Here is a 21,658-nt window from a genome sequence, read left to right as displayed (position 1 = left end):
TTCCATTCTCTGATATTATGCCTTTCTTTAATGGCTAATAATCCTGGATAATGTTCCGGGATTCTTCCGATGGCATTGAGGAGTACACCAGATCAGTCACTGGCTTCATCAATAAGTGCATTGATGACGTCGTCCCCATAGTAACTGTACGTACATACCCCAACCAGAAGCCATGGATTACAGACAACATCTGCACTGAGCTAAAGAGAAGAGCTGCTGCTATCAAGGAGCGGGACTCTAACTCGGAAGCTTATAAGAAATCCTGCTATGCCCTCCGACAGACCATCAAACAGGCAAAGCATCAATACAGGATTAAGATCGAATCGTACTACACTGGCTCCGATGCTCATTGGATCTGGCAGGGCTCGCAAACTCTTACAGTCTACAAAGGGAAGCACAGCCGAGAGCTGTCCAGTGACACGAGCCCACCAGAGGAGCTAAATGGCTTCTATCTCACTTTGAGGAAAGTAACACTGTTCCGTACAACTGTGTGATCACGCTTTACGCAGCCGATGTGAGTAAGACCTTTAAACAGGTCAACATTCACAAGGCCGCAGGTCCAGACGTATTACCAGGACATGTACTTTGAGCATGTGCTGACCAACTGGCAAGTGTTCTCACTGACATTTTCAACCTCGCCCTGTCTGAGTCTGTAATAGCAACATGTTTCAAGCAGACCACCATAGTCCATGTGCCCAAGAACACTAAGGTAACCTGCCGAAATGACTACCGACCCGTAGCACTCATGTCTGTAGCCATGAAGTGCTTTGAAAGGCTGGTCATGCCTCATATCAACACCATAATCCCAGAAATCCTAGACCCATTGCAATTTGCATACCGCCCCAACAGATCCACAGATGATGCAATCTCTATTGCACTCCACACTGCCCTTTCCCACCTGGACAAAAGGAACACCTATGTGAGAATGCTATTCATTGACTACAGCTCAGCATTCAACACCATAGTGCTCAGTCCCCTCCTGTACTCCGTGTTCACTCATGACTGCACGGCCAGGCACGACTCCAACACCATCATTAAGTTTGCCGATGACACAACAGCGGTAGGCCTGATCACCGACAACAACGAGACAACCTATAGGGAGGAGGTCAGAGACCTGACCGTGTGGTGCAAGGGCAACAACTTTTCCCTCAATGTGATCAAGGCAAAGGAGAGGATTGTGGACTACAGGAAAAGGAGGACCAAGCACGCCCCCATTCTCATCGACGGGGCTGTAGTGGAGCAGGTTGAGAGCTTCAAGTTCCTTGGTGTCCACATCACCAACGAACTAACATGGTCCAAGCACACCAAGACAGTGGTGAAGAGGGCACGACAAAACCTATTCCCCCCTCAGTAGACTGAAAAGATTTGGCATGGGTCCTCAGATACTCAAACGGTTCTACAGCTGCATCATAGAGAGCATCCTGATGGGTTGCATCACTACCTGGTATGGCAACTGCTCGGCCTCCGACTGCAAGGCACTACAGAGGGTAATGAGTACGGCCCAGTACATCACTGGGGCCAAGCTTCCTGCCATCCAGGACCTCTTTACCAGGCGGTGTCAGAGGAACGCCTTAAAAATGGTCAAAGACTCCAGCCACCCTAGTCATAGACTGATCTCTCTGCTACTGTACAGCAAGCAGAACCAGAGCGCCAAGTCTCGGTCCAAGAAGCTTATTAACAGCTTCTACCCCCAAACCATAAGACTCCTGAATGTCTAATCAAATGGCTACCCAGACTATTTGCATTGCCCCCCCTCTTTTACGCTGCTGTTACTTGCTGTTAATATCTATGCATACTCACTTTAATAACTCTACCTACATGTACATATTACCTCAATTACCTCTTAAAACTACATTGTTGGTTAAGGGCTTGTAAGTAAGCATTTCACTGTAAGGTCTACTACACCTGTTGTTTTCTGCGCATGTGACAAATAAAATGTGATTTGATTTGATTTAATAATTGCTGAGTCACAGGCTGTGCTATAAAGACGGACTATCTCTCTAGAGTTCAAGTGAAACATAGTCTACTCTACATTACAGTATAATGTGTAGGAGTGAGGAGGAAGATGACATTGGGAGAATCTCAATTGCATACTCTTCGCCTCCTCTCTCCTCCTTCTCAAAACCCAATGGAGGAAAAGGTCAGAGGGGAGGGCCTTGAGGCTCTCTCATCCAATGGGTTTTAAGAAGGCGAGGAGAGAGGATGCGAGGAGTATGCAATTGAGATCCTCCCATTATGCTGTGTCATCAACTTCAGCTTTTATGTCATAACTGAGTGACTGACAGCCACCTACGTGCAGAGAGAACAGACCGTTCTAGAACACTTCCAGCCCAACAGATAGACATGGTCCCATGACTCCCTGTGTGTGAACATCCCTGGGGTGCCCCTGTCTGTGCAGTGTGACAGTACACTATGTGCAGTGTGACAGCACACTGGCTAATTTGAGTCAATGGTAATCAGGGTCTGCTCAAACGCCTCCAAATCTATTCTGCTATATCCAGGCCCTCTCGTTAGAGAAGATGAGAAAATAGCTAGGAAAACTTTACAAAGTCAGGGGATAGTACGCCACAGTACTAAAGACAATAATTAACCCTTTACACTCATGGGAATTGGCCTATATGGATAGGGCTAAATTGAAATGTTTCTTACAGAAGAAATGTGAAATGCATAACCATGGTAACAATTGAAAGGGAACAGTTTCAAGATTATCAGAAAATTATTAGACCAAAGGTGAGGACACATCAGTTCACCTGACACAAGACTGAATCCAAACATTACACAAACATTTTATGTGCATTTTACATTTACTGTACACATTTGTTGACAACGAAATCAGAAAATACTCTGGATACATTGAGTAACAAAATATTCCTGGAAAATGTGTGATAGGTGAAACGTAAGACAAAAAAATGACAAGGATTTGAGTGAGAGGACTAACTGGTGTATCCAAGTCACCACACACCTCTCCAAACTGTGCACAGTTCCTAAGTCATTTCAATGCACTTTTATGGCTCAAGGAAAGAGCCTTCAACTACAAGGTATTTTTTTTTGCTCTCCTAGCTGTGTTGTTGAGGAACTAGAGCAAGAACACTTAGTAGTTGTTTTATTTGGAACACAACCATACATCCCCACCACGACACAATTACTGTTGTTGTTTACACAATCCAAAACCGGTCCATTGAAAATCCCAATCTGGGTCAGGTGGGCATCATTTGAAAGCCTGTTATATTGCTAACATGAGCTAAGTTATAAAATAAGATATTACAGTTAGGCTCTCACAATGAAATTCAGGGAAACAAATCATAGCGCGCATAGAATGAAGTCATGAGTGCATTCAGGTCGTGGAAAATTTTCTTCACAATAGACAAAGATAGGCTCATTCTATTCAGAACAATATGGACCCAAAAGGCTGAAACGTTGGATGTCTACCCATTCTAAGGACTTAAGCTTGGTGATTGCGTAAGGTCCCCATGAGTGACAGAACAGTGAGACAATCACGGCGCAAAGCTCCTATTTTTTGCTGGCCCACCCGACCACCACAGAAAGCACTGAGCTAGGCTGAAACACCTGCATTTTGGAGCCCTCTTACTCAAGGAAACAAAAAAGAGACCATGTTTGTATGTGGCTTTATTAACTCAATTATATATATACGTATATATATTTTTTGCTAAGCGATCACAGGGATGCTGGCCCATGTTGACTCCAATACTTTGTGTCAAGTTGGCTAGATGTCCTTTGGGTGGTGGACCATTCTTGATACACACAGGAAACTGTTGAGTGTGAAAACTCAGCAGCATTGCTGTTCTTGACACAAACTGGTGCGCTTGGCACCTACTCCCATGCCCAGTTCAAAGGCACTTATATATTTTGTCTTGCCCATTCACCCTCTGAATAGCACACATACACAATCCATGTCTCAATTGTCTCAAGGCTTAAAAATCCCTCTTTAACCTGTCTCCTCCCCTTCATCTACACTGATTGAATTGGATTTAACAAGTGACATCAATAAGGGATCACAGTTTTCACTTGCATTCACCTGGTCAGTCTATGTCACAGCAGGTGTTCTTAATGTTTTGTACACTCAATGTATTGTACACTCGTGAGTTTTATGATATGGAAATGTGAGTGTACATTTGGGCTCACGGTTGTTTGGCTTGCTCAAATCAAAATCAAAATCAAATCAAATCAAATCAAATGTATTTGTCACATACACATGGTTACCAGATGTTAATGCGAGGGAAGCGAAATGCTTGTGCTTCTAGTCCCGACAATGCAGTAATAACAAACAAGTAATCTAGCTAACAATTCCAAAACTACTACCTTATAGACACAAGTGTAAGGGGATAAAGAATATGTACATAAAGATATATGAGTGAGTGATGGTACAGAGCGGCATATGCAAGATACAGTAGATGGTATCGAGTACAGTATATACATATGAGATGAGTATGTAAACAAAGTGGCATAGTTAAAGTGGCTAGTGATACATGTATTACATAAAGATGCAGTAGATGATATAGTATATACGTACAGTATATACGTACAGTACAGTATATACGTTTACATATGAGATGAATGATGTAGGGTATGTAAACATTATATTAGGTAGCATTGTTTAAAGTGGCTAGTGATATATTTTACATCATTTCCCATCAATTCCCATTATTAAAGTGGCTGGAGTTGAGTCAGTGTGTTGGCAGCAGCCACTCAATGTTAGTGGTGGCTGTTTAACAGTCTGATGGCCTTGAGATAGAAGCTGTTTTTCAGTCTCTCGGTCCCAGCTTTGATGCACCTGTACTGACCTCGCCTTCTGGATGATAGCGGGGTGAACAGGCAGTGGCTCGGGTGGTTGTTGTCCTTGATGATCTTTATGGCCTTCCTGTGACATCGGGTGGTGTAGGTGTCCTGGAGGGCAGGTAGTTTGCCCCCGGTGATGCGTTGTGCAGACCTCACTACCCTCTGGAGAGCCGTACGGTTGTGGGCGGAGCAGTTGCCGTACCAGGCGGTGATACAGCCCGCCAGGATGCTCTCGATTGTGCATCTGTAGAAGTTTGTGAGTGCTTTTGGTGACAAGCCAAATTTCTTCAGCCTCCTGAGGTTGAAGAGGCGCTGCTGCGCCTTCTTCACGATGCTGTTTGTGTGGGTGGACCAATTCAGTTTGTCTGTGATGTGTACGCCGAGGAACTTAAAACTTACTACCCTCTCCACTACTGTTCCATCGATGTGGATAGGGGGTGTTCCCTCTGCTGTTTCTTGAAGTCCACAATCTTGTATGACATCAAAGTGGTATTTATTATAATCCTCACTGTCTCATGTTTCGAAAAGTATCCTCTTAATTTTCAGAATTTGGGCCTTCTGAGTGGTGCAGCGGTCTAAGGCATCTACAGACCCTGGTTTGTTCCCAAGCTGTGTCACAAACGGCCGTGAACGGGAGTCACATAGTGCGGCGCACAATTGACCCAGCATCGTCCGGGTTAGGGGATTGGCCGAGGGGTTTGGCAGTAGGGTGTCATTGTAAATAAGAATTTGTTCCTAACTGACTTGCCTAATTAAATAAAGGTTAAATAAAATTGAAAAAAAAAGAATTCCCTCCCTCAGACAACCAACAATTTGCAAAAGTTTTGTGAGGGTTGGGGGTGACTTCTTGTCACGCAAGTTGGTCATGTTCAGAAGGCCTGTCAATCAAAACCCATACAGTGCTGTGAAGCTCAGAGCTAGAGCTCTGGCGTCATGTATAGCATGTTACTGTACAGGCATATCTGCCATTTTCAACCAGTATACGGGATACGAGTGTAAAGGGTTACCATGTTTATAAAATGCACTCAATTCACAGTGTAAGGATCGGGGCGGCAGGGTAGCCTAGTGGTTAGAGCGTTGGACTAGTAACCGAAAGGTTGCAATTTCGAATCCCCGAGCCGACAAGGTACAACTCTGTCGTTCTGCCCCTGAACAGGCAGTTAACTCACTGTTCCTAGGCTGTCGTTGAAAATAAGAATTTGTTCTTAACTGACTTGCCTAGTAAAATAAAGGTACATTTAAAAAAAATAAAATGCCTCAAAACACACTTATCTTTGCAATAGCATGCATGACTAAAGAAGGGAGAACCATTATGAGTAATTGGGTTTTTAATAGTGATAATTAAGGCTGCTTGTTTCTCTGGAGTTCTACCACTACTTGCCAGTGCCTGAGTTTCCTTACAGTATAACAGTGAGCCTGCTATTTCTATAGAGCAGGATACTGTAAAAGCACAGTATTGGGTTGTCACGTTCTGACCATCGTTCGTATGTTTCTCTCTGTTTGGTAATTGGAATTCATGAGTTTTCTGAACAAGGTTTTCCTTCACAGCACCGCTGTAATTCAGACACATACGGATTCTAAACCACAACACTGATACCATGGCTATAAACTCACTGACACATCCAAATGATTTACTATGAGCTTTTCCACATTTCAAGACAGATGTACGCAAAACAAACAAATGAATCACTCTTCCTCACAGTTTCTATTTTCTGCAATTTATACATCCTATGTCAAGGCTATTAAATTGAGCAGAGTGAATTTGAGAGATACCTTGTGTAGATAATACTCCTCCACATGGGCAATAGCGTAACCTCTCTCTGGACAGATTGAACTAGTAGGAGTACAGAATGGATCTAACAGCCCAACATCTATGGACTATTTCCAATCTGAATCCCCACAGCTGAATTCTGCATTGACAAACACCTGTTTTAATCAGAAGCGACTTCTCTGAAAGGATTACAAGTTAGTCTGCTTTTCTAAATGGATTTTCCATCAGAATACTATCAGACTGTCAATGTTTATTTAAGTAACTTATGAGCGAGAGCGAGAGAGAGAGCGAGAGAGAGTCATTTGAATCCTAAGGATGCAGCTTTAATCAGTTGTGAAACTTGGTGTAGTTTGCCACTAGATATAAAAGTCCATGCCTCAGTATATCTGCATATTTCAGGCGACATTTACAAATAATGGATAATGGATTTGCTTGTCAATTGTAATTTAAATTATTTATGCCACTGTGGTCTATTCGTGAACCCCAGCAGGGAGAGACTTTTATGGCAAACAATATTTTCGATAACATCAGCTCTGGCACAAAAATCTTTGTGATCTAATCATTCCCGGTTTGTTTGTCCATGGATAAGGTTGAAAACTCACTGGCCACAACATACAGTGAATCAATTCAGACACAATCTCTTGTTCACTGGTAAAATGCAATAGATTGGAACTTTAAAGTGGATTATTAAGGCTTAACAGGGTTTAGCGCAGCCTATCTTCGATAGGAATCTAGAAGCAGACAGACATCACATTTATTGTGTTGCCCCAGTGTCCACAGAGCACAATCACAGCAACAGATAAAAGTAACTTGGTTCCTGTGGGAGATCCATGACACTGAAGAACAAACAGCCTTGTGGACTCCATGAGAAATATTTGGTTATATCCCGATTACCAAATATATGGTCATTTTAGACACAGACTGCAAGTGGTGGATTAAATGTCCCACAAACACCTGTCCCCATACCTAAAACTCAACTCTGTAGGATTCCAGAGATGGTTGGTGGATGATTCTACTTTGAAGGAATATTTGACGAGGGTTACACTGCTCCTATTTCATTTCAGCAATGGCCAATCCAGGTCGCAATTGTAAATGAGAACTTGTTCTCAACTTGCCTACCTGGTTAAATAAAGGTTAAATAAATAAATAAAAATCCGCTGAGAAGCTTCAGTTTAAAATACTGTATAGAACGAAACATAAACATCGCTACAACAATACACGATTAAATTATGAAAGTTTCTCAATTTATTTTGTATGCTTGGCTCCGTAATCCCCAAATGAGTATCTGTTGTATTATAATTGGTGCAAAAGCACCCATTCCAAACACATAAACACAGTGGAATCTCTGCTTTGAGGACAGCTGCAAAGTAAGATAAGTAGAAAGTGTTACCGTGCTCGCAAAAACATGATTTATTATGTCTCAAAATATTGAGACTGGTGAGCCTACCTGGTGCTTCAGAGTGCTACTTGAAAAGATGAATAGTGTGACTGGCGCTATTCACAGACTCCGCTGAAGCGGAATGAGCAGTAAGGACAAAGAGACACAGAGCACAAGGATGCATGTGTGTGGCATGATGAGCAACCAAAACACACTGGAGTTAGCAGCTCTTCTTACACAAAAGATGTAGAAGAAACACTAGTTTGCAGTTTCACACATCCTAGTTTTGCTGTTAACTATTGCTGCTGAAGCTGATGTTTCACTTACTCCATCCTTGGAATTGTAGCCTCTAATTAGTCAATGGCAATTAGCAAATGCCAGCCATACAGAGACGACCTGGCAACATTGTTTTGATGGGATTAATTTCAATTAGCATGCTAATAAGAACAGTTATATTCCCTTTCTCTGATTGGCAGTCTACTGTTACCATAAGTCATTAACATTTTCTGAAGGAACAGACAACAATAGGAACACATTATTTTTTTCCTTTATTTAACTAGGCAAGAAACAGGCCTAGAAACAGTGGGTTAACTGCCTGTTCAGGGGAAGAACAACAGATTTGTACCTTGTCAGCTCGGGGATTTGAACTTGCAACCTTCCGGTAACTAGACCAACACTCTAACCACTAGGCTACCCTGCCACCCCAGGTAGTATGTATTAAGGAATGAAATAGTAGTTGCTTTTGCTGATCACCATTGGCCCAGCATCGTCAAGGGTTTGGCCAGGGTAGGCCGTCGTTGTAAATATGAATTTGTTCTGAACTGACTTGCCTAGCTAAATAAAGGTTAAATAAAAATATAAAGATGCCAGAGGGCAAAAACAAAGTCGTAATCAGGAGAGTGTAAGACCAAAAACAAACAGCAGAGTCAACAGTCCACAAAAAAAGTTACATTAGCGTATCTGGGACACAAATCACTTAGGAAATCTGGCGTAATTTAAAAAATAACTATGTTTTCCTTTTTATCTGGCTTCATTCACTAATTTAAGGAAGAAAGAGAAATATATTGCTGTGTGTAGAGTAGAGGTCATTTCATCTCTCTGTGAGATATACCCTTCTGTTTGATTAAGCTCTATGCTGCCATGGCAGGTCTGCTTGCTTTTATTACTCCCCAAATGTCACAAGTGGACTGGCATTTAGGTTCATTAACAGGATTATGGCAAGAGGAGAAATAATGGAGCATTCTGCCATGAGAGTCCACCCTCTAACCCCCATGTAGCTTCCCTTACCAAGAACAATGGAATACTGACAATGTTTAAATAAGTTAGCCTTTTCAACACTCCTCCATCACAAGGTACAATTATTCAGGGTAGCAACCAGCAGATGGACTGCCTGGACTGCGCAAAAATGCAAATGCTTTCCGTTTGAATTATATTAGGTTTTATTTTCATCCAGAGAGAAAAAAACGAAATCGAAAATACTATAATTTACAAGGCATCTCAGGTTGAAGCAATGGATTTTGACCACTCGATCGATCATCTCTACTTTTCTGTGAGGATTCCTCATGTCCTCAAAGATAATAATATGTTGTAACACTGTCTATTTTTTGAATCACCTGTGGAAAAGATAGGATATAAAACACAATACAGATTGGCCAGTGTAAAGGAGAGAATGTGGAGGGATAATATAGCATCGTACCTTCTGGATGTCTGAGGTGAGTTGGAGCAGTGAGGGAGAGGCAGTGGAGCGCAGGGTCTCCGTCCCCCTGACAGGACTGTGGAGGCTGACGTAGGCTACAGCCCTGCTCTGCAGCACCACCCGGTTCTCCTGCAATAACACAACACAACATGCTGATTAAGCTTTGGAATACAATACAATATCATACAATACAATACATAGCTAGGATCTGTGCAACATCTGAATCCTCATCAAGGAGTTCACATCTCCTAGGAAAATCAAGGCCGGGAATGTGTACACATTATGTCTGACATTGGTACCCCTCTGCATAAACTGTATATTGAAGCAAACAGGAAATAGCACATCATAGCCTATACATTGGTTGAGATGGTGCTCCACAGAATTATTATAGAAAATGCCCGTGGCAACGTTTTTATAATAATCTTGCTATATCTAGTACATGACTTTGAATATTAAACTCAATAGTCCTCATTGCACTCTGAGATATACTAACTGCCAGGAGAATGTTATTAATGCTTGGCTGCAGCTACTGCCTTCCAATCTTTCCCTTAGAATCTCCAACATGGTTTGTTGGAGACGTACGAGAGTCGAGAGCTGTTTTTGTGTTATTTTTTCCCTTTCCATTGCTTGAAGCCTTGAGGGCTGACAGAAAGCCCTGTTTTCTCCTGTGGTGCAGAGCTGAAGTGAACACAGAGTGAGTAAATACAGTAGCTTTGACCTCCTATTAAACCAGATAATGTTGCTTCACCAGGGAAAAACACATACAGCACTCCTTTGGTACCGTAATAAACACACTGATACACGTGTGTATATAGTACATAAATACACTGATACATATCTGTATAGAGTACATAAACACCCTGATACACATGTGTATACAGTAAATATAGCAGGTACAGTATATAAGCGCTATAGAGTAATTCCATGATAAGACTAGGGTTCACAGAAGAGGGACAGGGGATTCATGCAGGTTTACCTCTCCCCACTCAAAGGAGCCGATGTTGCCGAGCGCTGATCCCCCCCATGAGCAGAAGAGAGTGGTGCGGTCGGGTTCCCAGCCTCTCCGGGCCTGCTTGGTCACCGAGGTGATGATCTGAGTCATCATGGCAGAGCCGCCGCGCCAATCAGCTGCTGTCCCTTTATGCCAGCTGTCATGGCGACTGCCCACCAGCACATATCGATCTGTGCACAGACAGAGGAGAGGGACACACCCAGAGGACAGAACACACACACCCACACACCCACACACAAACACAAGGGTTGAGACTCTGTCTGACTGTCTGTTTAGTAAAGACTAAAACTTGTGTGTGTGAATAAAAGAGATTGCTCGGGGCAATGTTTTACGCAAAGAGGAGTTGTTGTAATGGATTTCTTTAGTTAGTTTTAGAAGCAGAAAAGGTCTGAAAATCAACTCAAATGTTGCCAGGACATTGTGTCGGAGAAGTAGCAAGATATGCTGTATTCTGTCCTTCTTGGGTAAGAAGAGTGTAGGTGGGAGGCATTTGAAAGTGTACAAGAGTTGTGAAGGACAGATGAGTAAAAAGTAAAAGTGTTGTTGACCAACACTGGTTAAATCAATGTTTTTTTAAACGTTATTTGTCTAAGTATTGTGACGTGCAATCAATGTGGAAAATCAATTGGATTTGAAAAAAGTTATCAACCAATACTGTTTTCATCTAATTTCAACCAGTGTTGTAAAAATTTAAATGAACATTGGTTTATATGTAAACATTGCTAAAACATAAGACAATATAAAAAGGTAAAAGTTTTTATTAATATCATGAATTTGTCATCCTATTTACAAGGCTAATGGTAAATACTTCTAAACTTCCAAAGATCAAATCAAACATGGACGATTTATAGTATACCCAGCTTCACGAGGAAATAATGGTGTCCTTTATTGGGCAAATCAGATGTCAACGTAGCCTAAATAAACCCAACCTCACTCCGAATTTAGTTTCACATACATATTGTGTAAGAAAATTTAGAGGAATTACTTAAAACTATTCAATGCTATTTAGATAATCTACGCAAATGAGTATGGAAGCTAGTCAATGTCTAAATCTGTTTAGTAATTTTCATGGGGCATTTAGACAGGTAGGTGTCCTGGCACGATACATTCTGGTGAAGGGAAGGGAAGATATTAAAGGCTTGCTCTGCACCAGGGACTTTATTGAAATCATCCTAAAGGCACCAACGCAGGACCGTCATTAAAAGGCCATTTCCAGGAGCTAAATGACCTGTGTCTGGGCCAGCCAGGATGGCGATGGCAGACATTGTTTTATAGAAGCAGTTTTTCACAACAGACAAAAAAGCTGTTTCAGCACCTGGAGGTTCCATTTTCCTCCACACACACTTCCTGAGTTGGTTCTCTCTGCAGGAAACAAAGAGGGCACAGTGGGGAGGACTAATCGCATAAGCAGTTATCTTGGAGATTATAATTTGGAGTGTGCCAGTATTCATGCTTAGTCTGTGAGTCTTACAAGATTGCTTCCTCTTGTTATTAAAGGTAGCTGAGATAAGGCAAGTACTTCCGTATCGCCATGATTGCATAATGTTCAAAGTCATTATGGATTTAGCGTGGTCTTTGTGCACTCAGCTGTGAACATTTTTTTATTTCTATTTACCTGGATTGGTCTTTCCTCTCAAGTATCCACACACATTGTTTACTGTCTTGTATATTGAGTGGGTTCCAATAGTTAGTTGTATCTTCCTCCTCTCTGTAAAATAATAAGACAAAGATAGGCCTTAGATCATCCATCCCCATCCCTCTGAGGACAACAACAAACAACATATTGTCTTCCAATTAAAATTTTTAAAAAAGAAGTTATTTTATATTCCTCCTCCTGTATACACATGTTTCATCCCTCAGCCAGGTAAGGAAAATAATATCACTCTTACTGGCCAACATACACACATAACCCTAATTATAATTATAATTATAACCCTAAACCTAACCCCTAAGCCTAAAACCCAAAAGGGTAGTATTGTTATACCACACACGCACACACACACACACACGCACACACACACGCACACACACACACGCACACACACACACACACACACACACACACACACACACACACACACACACACACACACACACACACACACACACACACACACACACACAAGCAGGTAAGTGGGTTATACAAGATGATATTTTCTGTAATCATTGAAGGGCAGCGGGGAGAGTGTGTAGTGCCACTGACCCCCAGGAGGGCTTAGTGAAGGGAGTGTGTTTGTTCTTCTAACATACTGAATCAGCACATCATTTACTTTTGCACAGATTTCTACAGTACATGTACAACAAGTATACTTTAAGCCAGCTATAGGCAATATGCTTTGGTTCTATCAATGCTTATATTTCTATCTGCTCAGGTCTTGCTGTGTGTCCGTGGCTCTTACGGTCATGCTAAAATGTCTGTCACCCTATCAAACTTTGTGCCCAAGGACCAAAACAGAAGGGATTAAAGTCAAATCCAGACTGACACAGTTTGGTTGTACTTTAAAAGTAGAAGTATACAGAGCAGTTGAAGGGTTGGTGCAGAGAGGAAAATCACCCAGAGGCTTTCATAAAGAATATGAATACTCCTTTACATTTCCTCTGGAGTCTGCGATTCTAGCCAATTAAGGAACAAAGGGTCAGGGTGTGGGTGTGAATATATATACACCAGGAGATAAAAGGCAACCCGGTGTCCTGGAAGAGCACCCTCCCCTTCCTCTCTCCTCTCGTCCCCTTCCATTCCTCTCCTTTCTGCTCCTCTCCTGTCCTTTTCTTTCCTCTTTCCTCTCCTCCCTCTCTTCTCCCCTCCTCAGAGCAGCTTTCTGTGACATTGCACCTTGGGAGTTCAAAGGGGAGCCTCTCTGTGTTGAGGATCTAGTCTCTCCGCAGGTAGGAAGGCGATGCGGAATTGAACATTCTGTTTAAAGAAAGGCTCCCAGATAGCATCCAGATGTGTTGGCCCTATGGTGTACAGTACAGACACAGACTTTTTTATTAGGCTGCTTGGATGCAAAAATCACAGGGAAATAAAGATGAAGTGCCAGTGAAGATGTAATCCCCGGAAACAAATAGTGATGGAGGGGCCCAGTATATACTGTTTAGTTGACAGAGCATTTTCCCCCTCTATGAGTCATTTAATTCTGTATAAAAATTCAGTGGACTTCTCACGGGCACACTTTCCCATTTATCACTTTTGACAACAGCACAAATGACTTTGGCTAAAGAGCAGAAGATGAACACATAGCTTTACAGAAGTATATTAAAACTGTGGCATGAAGGTATAGGGCTTTCACTACCGGGTAGCAGAAGGTATTAGGTTACTTGCAATCATGTTTATATGGTACTATTTACATTTAAGTCTAGTCAATTGTCACAAATAGTCCGGGTATCCATTTGATGACCTGTTCAGGAGTCTTATGGCTTGAGGGTAGAAACTTTGAGAAGCCTTTTTGTCCTAGTCTTGGCACTCCGGTACCGCTTGCCATGCAGTAGTAGAGAGAACAGTCTATGACTGGGGTGGCTGGGGTTTATGACAATTTTTAGGGCCTTCCTCTGACACCACCTGGTATAGAGGTCCTGGATGGCAGGCAGCTTAGCCCCAGTGATGTACTGGGCCGTACGCACTACCCTCTGTAGTGCCTTGTGGTCAGAGGCCGAGCAATTGCCGTACCAGGCAGTGATCGCACCAGTCAGGATGCTCTCGATATGGCAGCTGTAGAACCTTTTGAGGATCTCAGGATCCAAGACAAATCTTTTTAGTTTCCTGAGGGGGAATAGGTTTTGTCGTGCCCTCTTCACAACTGTCTTGGTGTGTTTTGGCCATTCTAGTTTGTTGCTAATGTGGACACCAAGGAACTTGAAGCTCTCAACCTGCTCCACTACAGCCCCGTCGATGAGAATGGGTGTGTGCTCGGACCTCCTTTTCCTGTAGTCCACAATCATCTCCTTAGTCTTGATTACATTGAGGGATAGGTTGTGGTACCACAAGTCAGTTAAGAAGAAATTCTTATTTTCAATGATGGTCTAGGAACAGTGGGTTAACTGCCTTGTTCAGGGGCAGAACAACAGATTTTTAACTTGTCAGCTCGGGGATTCAAACTTGCAACCTTTTGGTTACTAGTCCAGTGCTCTAACCACTAAGATACCCTGCCACTCCTGGTTTTGAACCTAGCAGGTCCAAAAGAAAGTCAAATTCTGGAACCATCAACAGATAATACAGCACCGTACAATACAATACAATACTATACAAAATGCATGTAATCACATCAAATTGTATTTGTCACATGCTTCGTGAACAACAGGTGTAGACAAACAGTGAAATGCTTTCTTACGGGCCCTTCCCAACAATACAGAGAGAAAAAAAATTGAAATAATAGAAAAAAATTGAAACCAAGGAATAAATACACTTTGAGTAACAATAACTTAGATATATACACGTGGTACCAGTACCGGGTTTATGAGCAGAGGTACGAGGTAATTGAGGTAGATGGGTGCATATAGGAAGTGGCGTAAAGTACCCTTGTGTTGTCTTAAGCGTCAAAAATGACCCGCCACTATGTTTAACAGCAAAACCCCCTGAAATTTGATGACTTTTCCTAGAATGACCCCAACATTAGAAAAAGTGAAACATAGCCTTTATTCATATTTCTGTGAAAGCTGTACACCATCAGGGTACAAAGATTGTCTTATTTTTGACCCGGCAGTTCTAAGATCATTTACACACCACAAAAACCACAAAGACACGCACGCACACACACACACACACACACACACACACACACACACACACACACACACACACACACACACACACACACACACACACACACACACACACACACACACACACACACACACACACTCACACACACACACACACACACACACACACACACACACACACACACACACACACACACACACACACACACACACACACACACACACACACAATGAGAAATTGAGATTATGTGTGCTACTGATTGAACTCAGGCAAAACTAAAACTTTCTTGTGTGTGTGCAGTATCTCCCCTCCACGTCCCCACACATGACTCAAGTTCACAGTCAAAATAAAAACAATTTCTAACAAAATAAATACAATTTCTGACAAAATAAAAATGTATTGAAAGCATTGTTTACTAATGGGGAATGCAGTCAGAGGCTATAAAGGTGCTGCAGATGACAGTCCCCCCAGTTCTCTCTTTGCTGAAGCCATGAGTGCACGTTTCAGTGCCCAACAGGTCGTAGACTAGATTTTTTCAGATGTCCAGGAGGAACAAGAGAACAATGATTTAGAAGAGGAGGAGGTATCTGAAGAAGAAGATGGTGAAGAATACAACCCAGAGCACGATGCATCATCTTCAGATGAAGAAGAAATCCCCCAAGCTGAAAGTGAGACATTTTTGTCAAAGAACAGCAAAATAACATGGTTCTCGTCACCACATGACAACCAGGGCAGGATGGCAGCACAAAATGTCATAAGGATGACACCAGGGCCCACAGGACATGCAGTGTCCCATGCTCAAGACATCGCCTCAAAATTCTACAAGTTCATCACACCAGTCATCGAAAAAATAATCTTGGAAATGACAAATTTGGAAGGTTTCCGTAAATCTGGAGACAACTGGAAAAGGATGGATGAGATTGACCTGCGTGCCTACATAGGGCTGCTAATCTTAACAGGTGTGCATAGGTCCCGAGGCGAGGCTACATGTAGTCTCTGGGATGCAGAGAGTGAAATGGCGATTTTCCGTGCCACGATGCCACTGAAAGTCTTTCACACTTTCTCAAGAATGCTACGATTTGATAACTGTCAAGACCAGCAAGACATGTGAGAGACAAACTGGCTGCCATAAGAGAGGTCTGGGAGAAGTGGGTGGAGCATCTGCCATATACCTCTACTACCCTGGGCCTGAAGTAACAGTGGATGTGCAACTGGTTCCATTCAGAGGCTCCATTCAATTTTTTATATCTGTAATGTAAGTGATTTTCACTGTTAATTTGATTATTTATTGCTGTAATATTATTGATTTATGTGATTGTTTTTTGTGACACTGATACTAACTACTGATCTCTTGTCAAAAGGTTGTTGTCCTTTCCGGCAGTATATGCCCAGCAAGCCAGCAAAATATGGCATCAAGATATGGGTGGCCTGTGACGCACAATCCAGCTACACTCGGAAGATGCAAGTCTACACAGGGAAGCCGACCAGTGGAGGCCCGGAGAAGAACCAGGGGATGCGGGTTGTGCTTGATGTGACAGATGGACTGAGGGGGCACAATGTCAGTGTGACAATTTCTTCCCCTCTTATGAACTTAGCCAGCAGCTCCTGAAGAGGAAGATCACCATGGTTGGCACAGTTAGAAAGAACAAGCCTGAGCTCCCCCCTGCACTCCTCGCAACAAGGGGGAGAGAGGCCTTTTCATCAAAGTTTGCCTTCACCTCCACCGCTACTCGTTTCTTACCTCCCAAAGAGGAACAAAAATGTGGTCCTCCTGAGCACACTGCACAAAATGGCTGAGATCAGTGATCATGAGGACAGAAAGCCAGCCATCATCCTGGACTACAACCACAACAAAGGAGGCGTGGACAACCTGGACAAGGTGATTGGAACTTACAGCTGCAGGAGGATGACTGCCTGCTGGCCCCAGGTCATCTTCCATAATATAATTGATGTGTCCTTATACAATGCCTTCGTGATATGGAACAAGATCAACCCTACCTGGATGCCTGAAAAACAGATCAAGAGGAGGGTGTTCATGGAGAAGCTGGGAAAGGCACTTGTAACCCCACACATTCAAAGAAGGGAGCGCCTCCCCCGCACAGCAGCCTCTGCAGTGCTTGTGAAAGCTGTTCAAGGGGCTGAATCTTACCCTGATCCACCTGAGGCTGCTGCTGGGGCAGGCAAGAGGAGGAGATGCCAATTCTGCCCCTCAAAAAAGGACTGTAAAACAAATACTATGTGCTGCACATGTGAGAACCACATCTGAAAAGTCCATGCACACAGACCTGCATACTGTCCTACATGTGCAAATTAGAGTTGATTGATTGATTTTATTTATATTTATTGTTGTTGTTTATATACCTTGTGTGTGGGGGCAATGGTTTAAAAAATGGGAGAAGACTAGTATTTTGTAGTTGAATTCCTCCTTGTAGAGTTTATAAGAATATATCACTATGTTGCCAAAAAGGTTGAAGGCTGTTATTGTTTCCCTTCAATAAAATGCTATTCAAAACTACTTTCTGCACATTTCTGATACTTTCTTAGGCTGTACAAGGGCTATCTCTTGCTAAAAAAATTATGTTTACACCTATGCAATACCTTTAGCAATAATAATAGTAATGATAAACCTCTACTTTAGTAGAGTTATGTGTTTTCTTTTATTTCAACAGGTGTGTTGTAATAATAAATAATAAATAATAAAAATGAGTTGTGTCCACCGATTAAATGCAGTCTTTCTGCATTGTGAAGAGGGAAAACCCCGATATTCACAAAGTTTGTGATGAATGACAGGTATTTTCTTCATGCAAAATTCAATTAAGCTGCTTTATTTCAGGGGTTTAGTGAAGGCGGGTCATTTTTTACCCTTGAGACAAGGGGAGTATGCAGAATGATAAGACTACACAAGGGTTAAGTAGAAATACTTTTAAGTACTACGTAAGTTGTTTTTTGCGGGTACCCGTACTTTACTTTACTATTTATATTTTCAACAACTTCTACTTTTACTTCACTACATTCCTAAAGAAAAGAATGTACTTTTTTACTTCATACATTTTCCCTGACACCAAAAATTACTTTTTTGAATGCTTAGCAGGACAGGAAAATGGTAAATTCACGCACCTATCAAGACAACATTCCTGGTCCTTCCAAATACCTCTGGTCTGGCAGACTCACTGAACACAAATGCATCCTTTGAAAATTATGTCTGAGTGTTGGAGTGTGCCCCTGCCTATCCGTACATTTTAAAAACAAGAAAATGGTGCCATCTGCTTTGCTTAATATAAGGAATTTAAAGGATTTATACCTTTAATTTTGATACTTAAGTATATTTTATTAATTCTATTTACTTTTGATACTTAAGTATATTTAAAACCAAATACTTTTAGACTTTTACTAAAGTAGTATTTTACTGGGTAACTTTCACTTTTACTTGAGTAACTTCCTATTAAGATATCAGTACTTTTATTCAAACATGAAAATGGGGTACTTTTTCCACCACTGCATATAGGTAGGGGTAAAGTGATGAGGCAACAAGATTTATACTAAACAGCAGCATATGTGATGAGTCAAGAGTGCAAAAAGGGTCAATATACAAAGTGTTTTATGGCAAATATACTTCATACATCAACCACAACTGATGGTTTTAAATGCATTTACCAGCAAATCAAAATGTATATGTCTCTTTGTTCTTTTCTTCACAGAGCTTAATCAGTAGAGGAGGGAAACCAATATGGACTGGCCTACCTGCACCTAGCAATCAATAGCTTTGTAATTAAAGGCCCCAGAGTGTTTCTATAAAGCTATTTCAAACAGGTTTTTGCAGCCGAGCTGTAATTGCTCTGAAAATCTGTTACACTTATGGCATTCGTTTGGGGCCTGGGAGAGCTGGGTAGATGCGGCAGAAAGTGGTGATTCACTGAAATCACAATTCGTCTGGGCTTCTTCTTTTGGTATCAAATTCTTTATGGTGAATAAAAGAGAGATGAAATCGCCCAGCCAGTCCTATCTACAGAGGGACAAAATACACACAATAATGAATAAGTCCCTTTCAAATGCATTGAGTGGTGTGCTGCTCCCTTCAATGGTGTGAACATTGCATTATCCGCTCCGGAGCGGCTGGAGAGCGCTGAGAGAGGCATGACGTCACCTGGACACAGGTAGGTAGAACCATTAAACCTCTCAGGGCTTCACAGTTAATGTCTTGTTTCCATGGAGCAGAGCTGCATGCAATTAGAGAATGGCCAGGCAATACAGTGAGCCTTAATTGAATGGGAATTTTAAAAAAGAGGAGGCAGACAGAGGGAAACAAATGATTTGAAATCTCTGGAGTGGTCAGTGCTTTAGCCGAAATCGATGGAGAACAGATTACCAGTGCTCCCCTGTTTGATCAAACTAATGGAACATTGCTGCGGTCCGTTTCAGGGCTTGGCATTAGGAGGTCATGCTTGGGAGGCTTGTAAGCAGCCCTGAAAAGGTGCACATCTGGGACACCCCTCTCTTTGAGGGATCGATAGCAACCATGTTGTGGCCACTGGTATTTTTGGCCCCATTGATTGTCAGTGTGTGGCGGTGCGGCTCGGTGAGTCCGTGTCTGCTGCATGACAGGGGATGCCTGCCTGCCGTGGAGGGTGCTGTTCCAGTTAGTAATCAGGGGGATTTGGACACATGGAAAAATGGGAAGTGACTGGTGCAGACAGCCTCACCCAGCCAGGCATACATCTAAAGAAACCTCTCCTCTTAACCCCTTCAGCCCCTCCATGCCTTACTGTCAACAGCAGTCCTCTCAGAGACAATGCACACCATAATTTGCCACATTTAGTGTTTTAATATACTGTATATCAAGGGTGAATTGACAAGATTGCAAAACCCATCCATGCACATACTCCAACATACAGACGCACGGACACACGGACACAGACACACACATTCACTTCTGACTGTCTGGTGAAATCCTTGGCAGATGCCTTTCTGCCTTTGGAGGTGATTCAAAAGAGAAGAACATAGAGTCATCCAAGACAACAGCAGAAGTGCCTCATAATCACCCCGATAGCATGAGTGTTTACCTTCTTTATTATGACTTTGGCAAGGGATTTGACTTAGTCAGTTTTCCTTCATTTTGTCATTGGAGCCAAAATCCTCTACTGTCTATCAACCAGAGACAACTGCACTGCAGCACTTGCTAGCTAGGTCTCCTGGGTGATGATGCAAAGATAAGAGGGGATTTTCAGCCAATAGCATGAATTAGAGCCTAATACCCCCATTAAAAAAATAGTTAATGCAACTGCTTTCTCCTCCTGGAGAGGGTCTGGTGTTGCTGTGATGGGGATATAAAGCACCCTTCCATTTTACTCTAAATGTCCTTTTAAATATTTACCTCATTTTACCTCAACTGACTTTTGAAGAGCATGATGACACTGCAAAGAGAATGGTTATTCTTTATTCTGTTATTGGGTGTAAACCTGGCAGGGCGTTTATAGCCTGCTGTATTAGGGAGATATTCCAGGTAAACAATTACAGGTGTAATTGCTTATTAACATCTGAAGTGACAAAGAGCTGTCCAATCAAGGGCTCGTGTTGACTTTTGATGAGTGACAGTAAAAGGAACATAGGTGATACAAATCAAATCAAAGTTTATTTGTCACGTGCACTGAATACAACAGGTGTAGTAGACCTTACAGTGAAATGCTTACTTTCAGGCTCTAACCAATAGTGCAAAAAAGGTATTGGGTGAACAATAGGTAAGTAAAGAAATAAAACAACAGTAAAAAGACAGGTTATATACAGTAGCAAGGCTATAAAAGTAGCGTGGCTACATACAGACACCAGTTAGTCAGGCTGATTGATGTAGTATGTACATGTAGATATGGTTAAATTGACTATGCATATATAATGAACAGAGAGTAGCAGTAGCGTAAAAGAGGGGTTGGCGGGTGGTGGGTGGCTGGACACAATGCAGATAGCACAGTTAGCCAATGTGCGGGAGTACTGGTTGGTCAGCCCAATTGAGGTAGTATGTACATGAATGTATAGTTAATGTGACCATGCTTTATGATCAACAGTGTGTGTAGCAGCAGCGTAAAAAGAGGGGTTGAGGGGGACACACACACAATGCAAATAGTCCGGGTAGCCATTTGATTACCTGTTCAGGAGTCTTATGGCTTGGGGGTAAAAACTGTTGAGAACCCTTTTTGTCCTAGACTTGGCACTCCCATACCGCTTGCCATGCAGTAGTAGAGAGAACAGTCTATGACTGGGGTGGCTGGGGTCTTTGACAATTTTTAGGGCCT

The 21,658-nt window shown here is 42.2% G+C and overlaps 1 protein-coding gene across 1 annotated transcript in view; it reads right to left on the bottom strand.

The window, feature by feature from the left end:
• Positions 1–21,658, bottom strand: part of LOC112251038 (inactive N-acetylated-alpha-linked acidic dipeptidase-like protein 2) — a 276,294-nt gene that overhangs the window by 72,293 nt on the left and 182,343 nt on the right. Inside the window, exons 7-9 of the mRNA XM_024421688.2 lie at positions 12,270–12,362; positions 10,619–10,824; positions 9,643–9,771 (exon numbers count right to left, since the gene is read on the bottom strand). Of these exons, the coding sequence (XP_024277456.1) occupies positions 9,643–9,771; positions 10,619–10,824; positions 12,270–12,362 (428 nt within the window). The remainder of the gene's footprint in view (positions 1–9,642; positions 9,772–10,618; positions 10,825–12,269; positions 12,363–21,658) is intronic.

This window comes from Oncorhynchus tshawytscha, linkage group LG05 (genome assembly GCF_018296145.1).
Source record: "Oncorhynchus tshawytscha isolate Ot180627B linkage group LG05, Otsh_v2.0, whole genome shotgun sequence".
Lineage (NCBI taxonomy): Eukaryota > Metazoa > Chordata > Actinopteri > Salmoniformes > Salmonidae > Oncorhynchus > Oncorhynchus tshawytscha.
The sequence above is the reverse complement of the archived record's forward strand: the minus strand, read 5'-3'. Positions and strand labels throughout refer to the sequence as shown.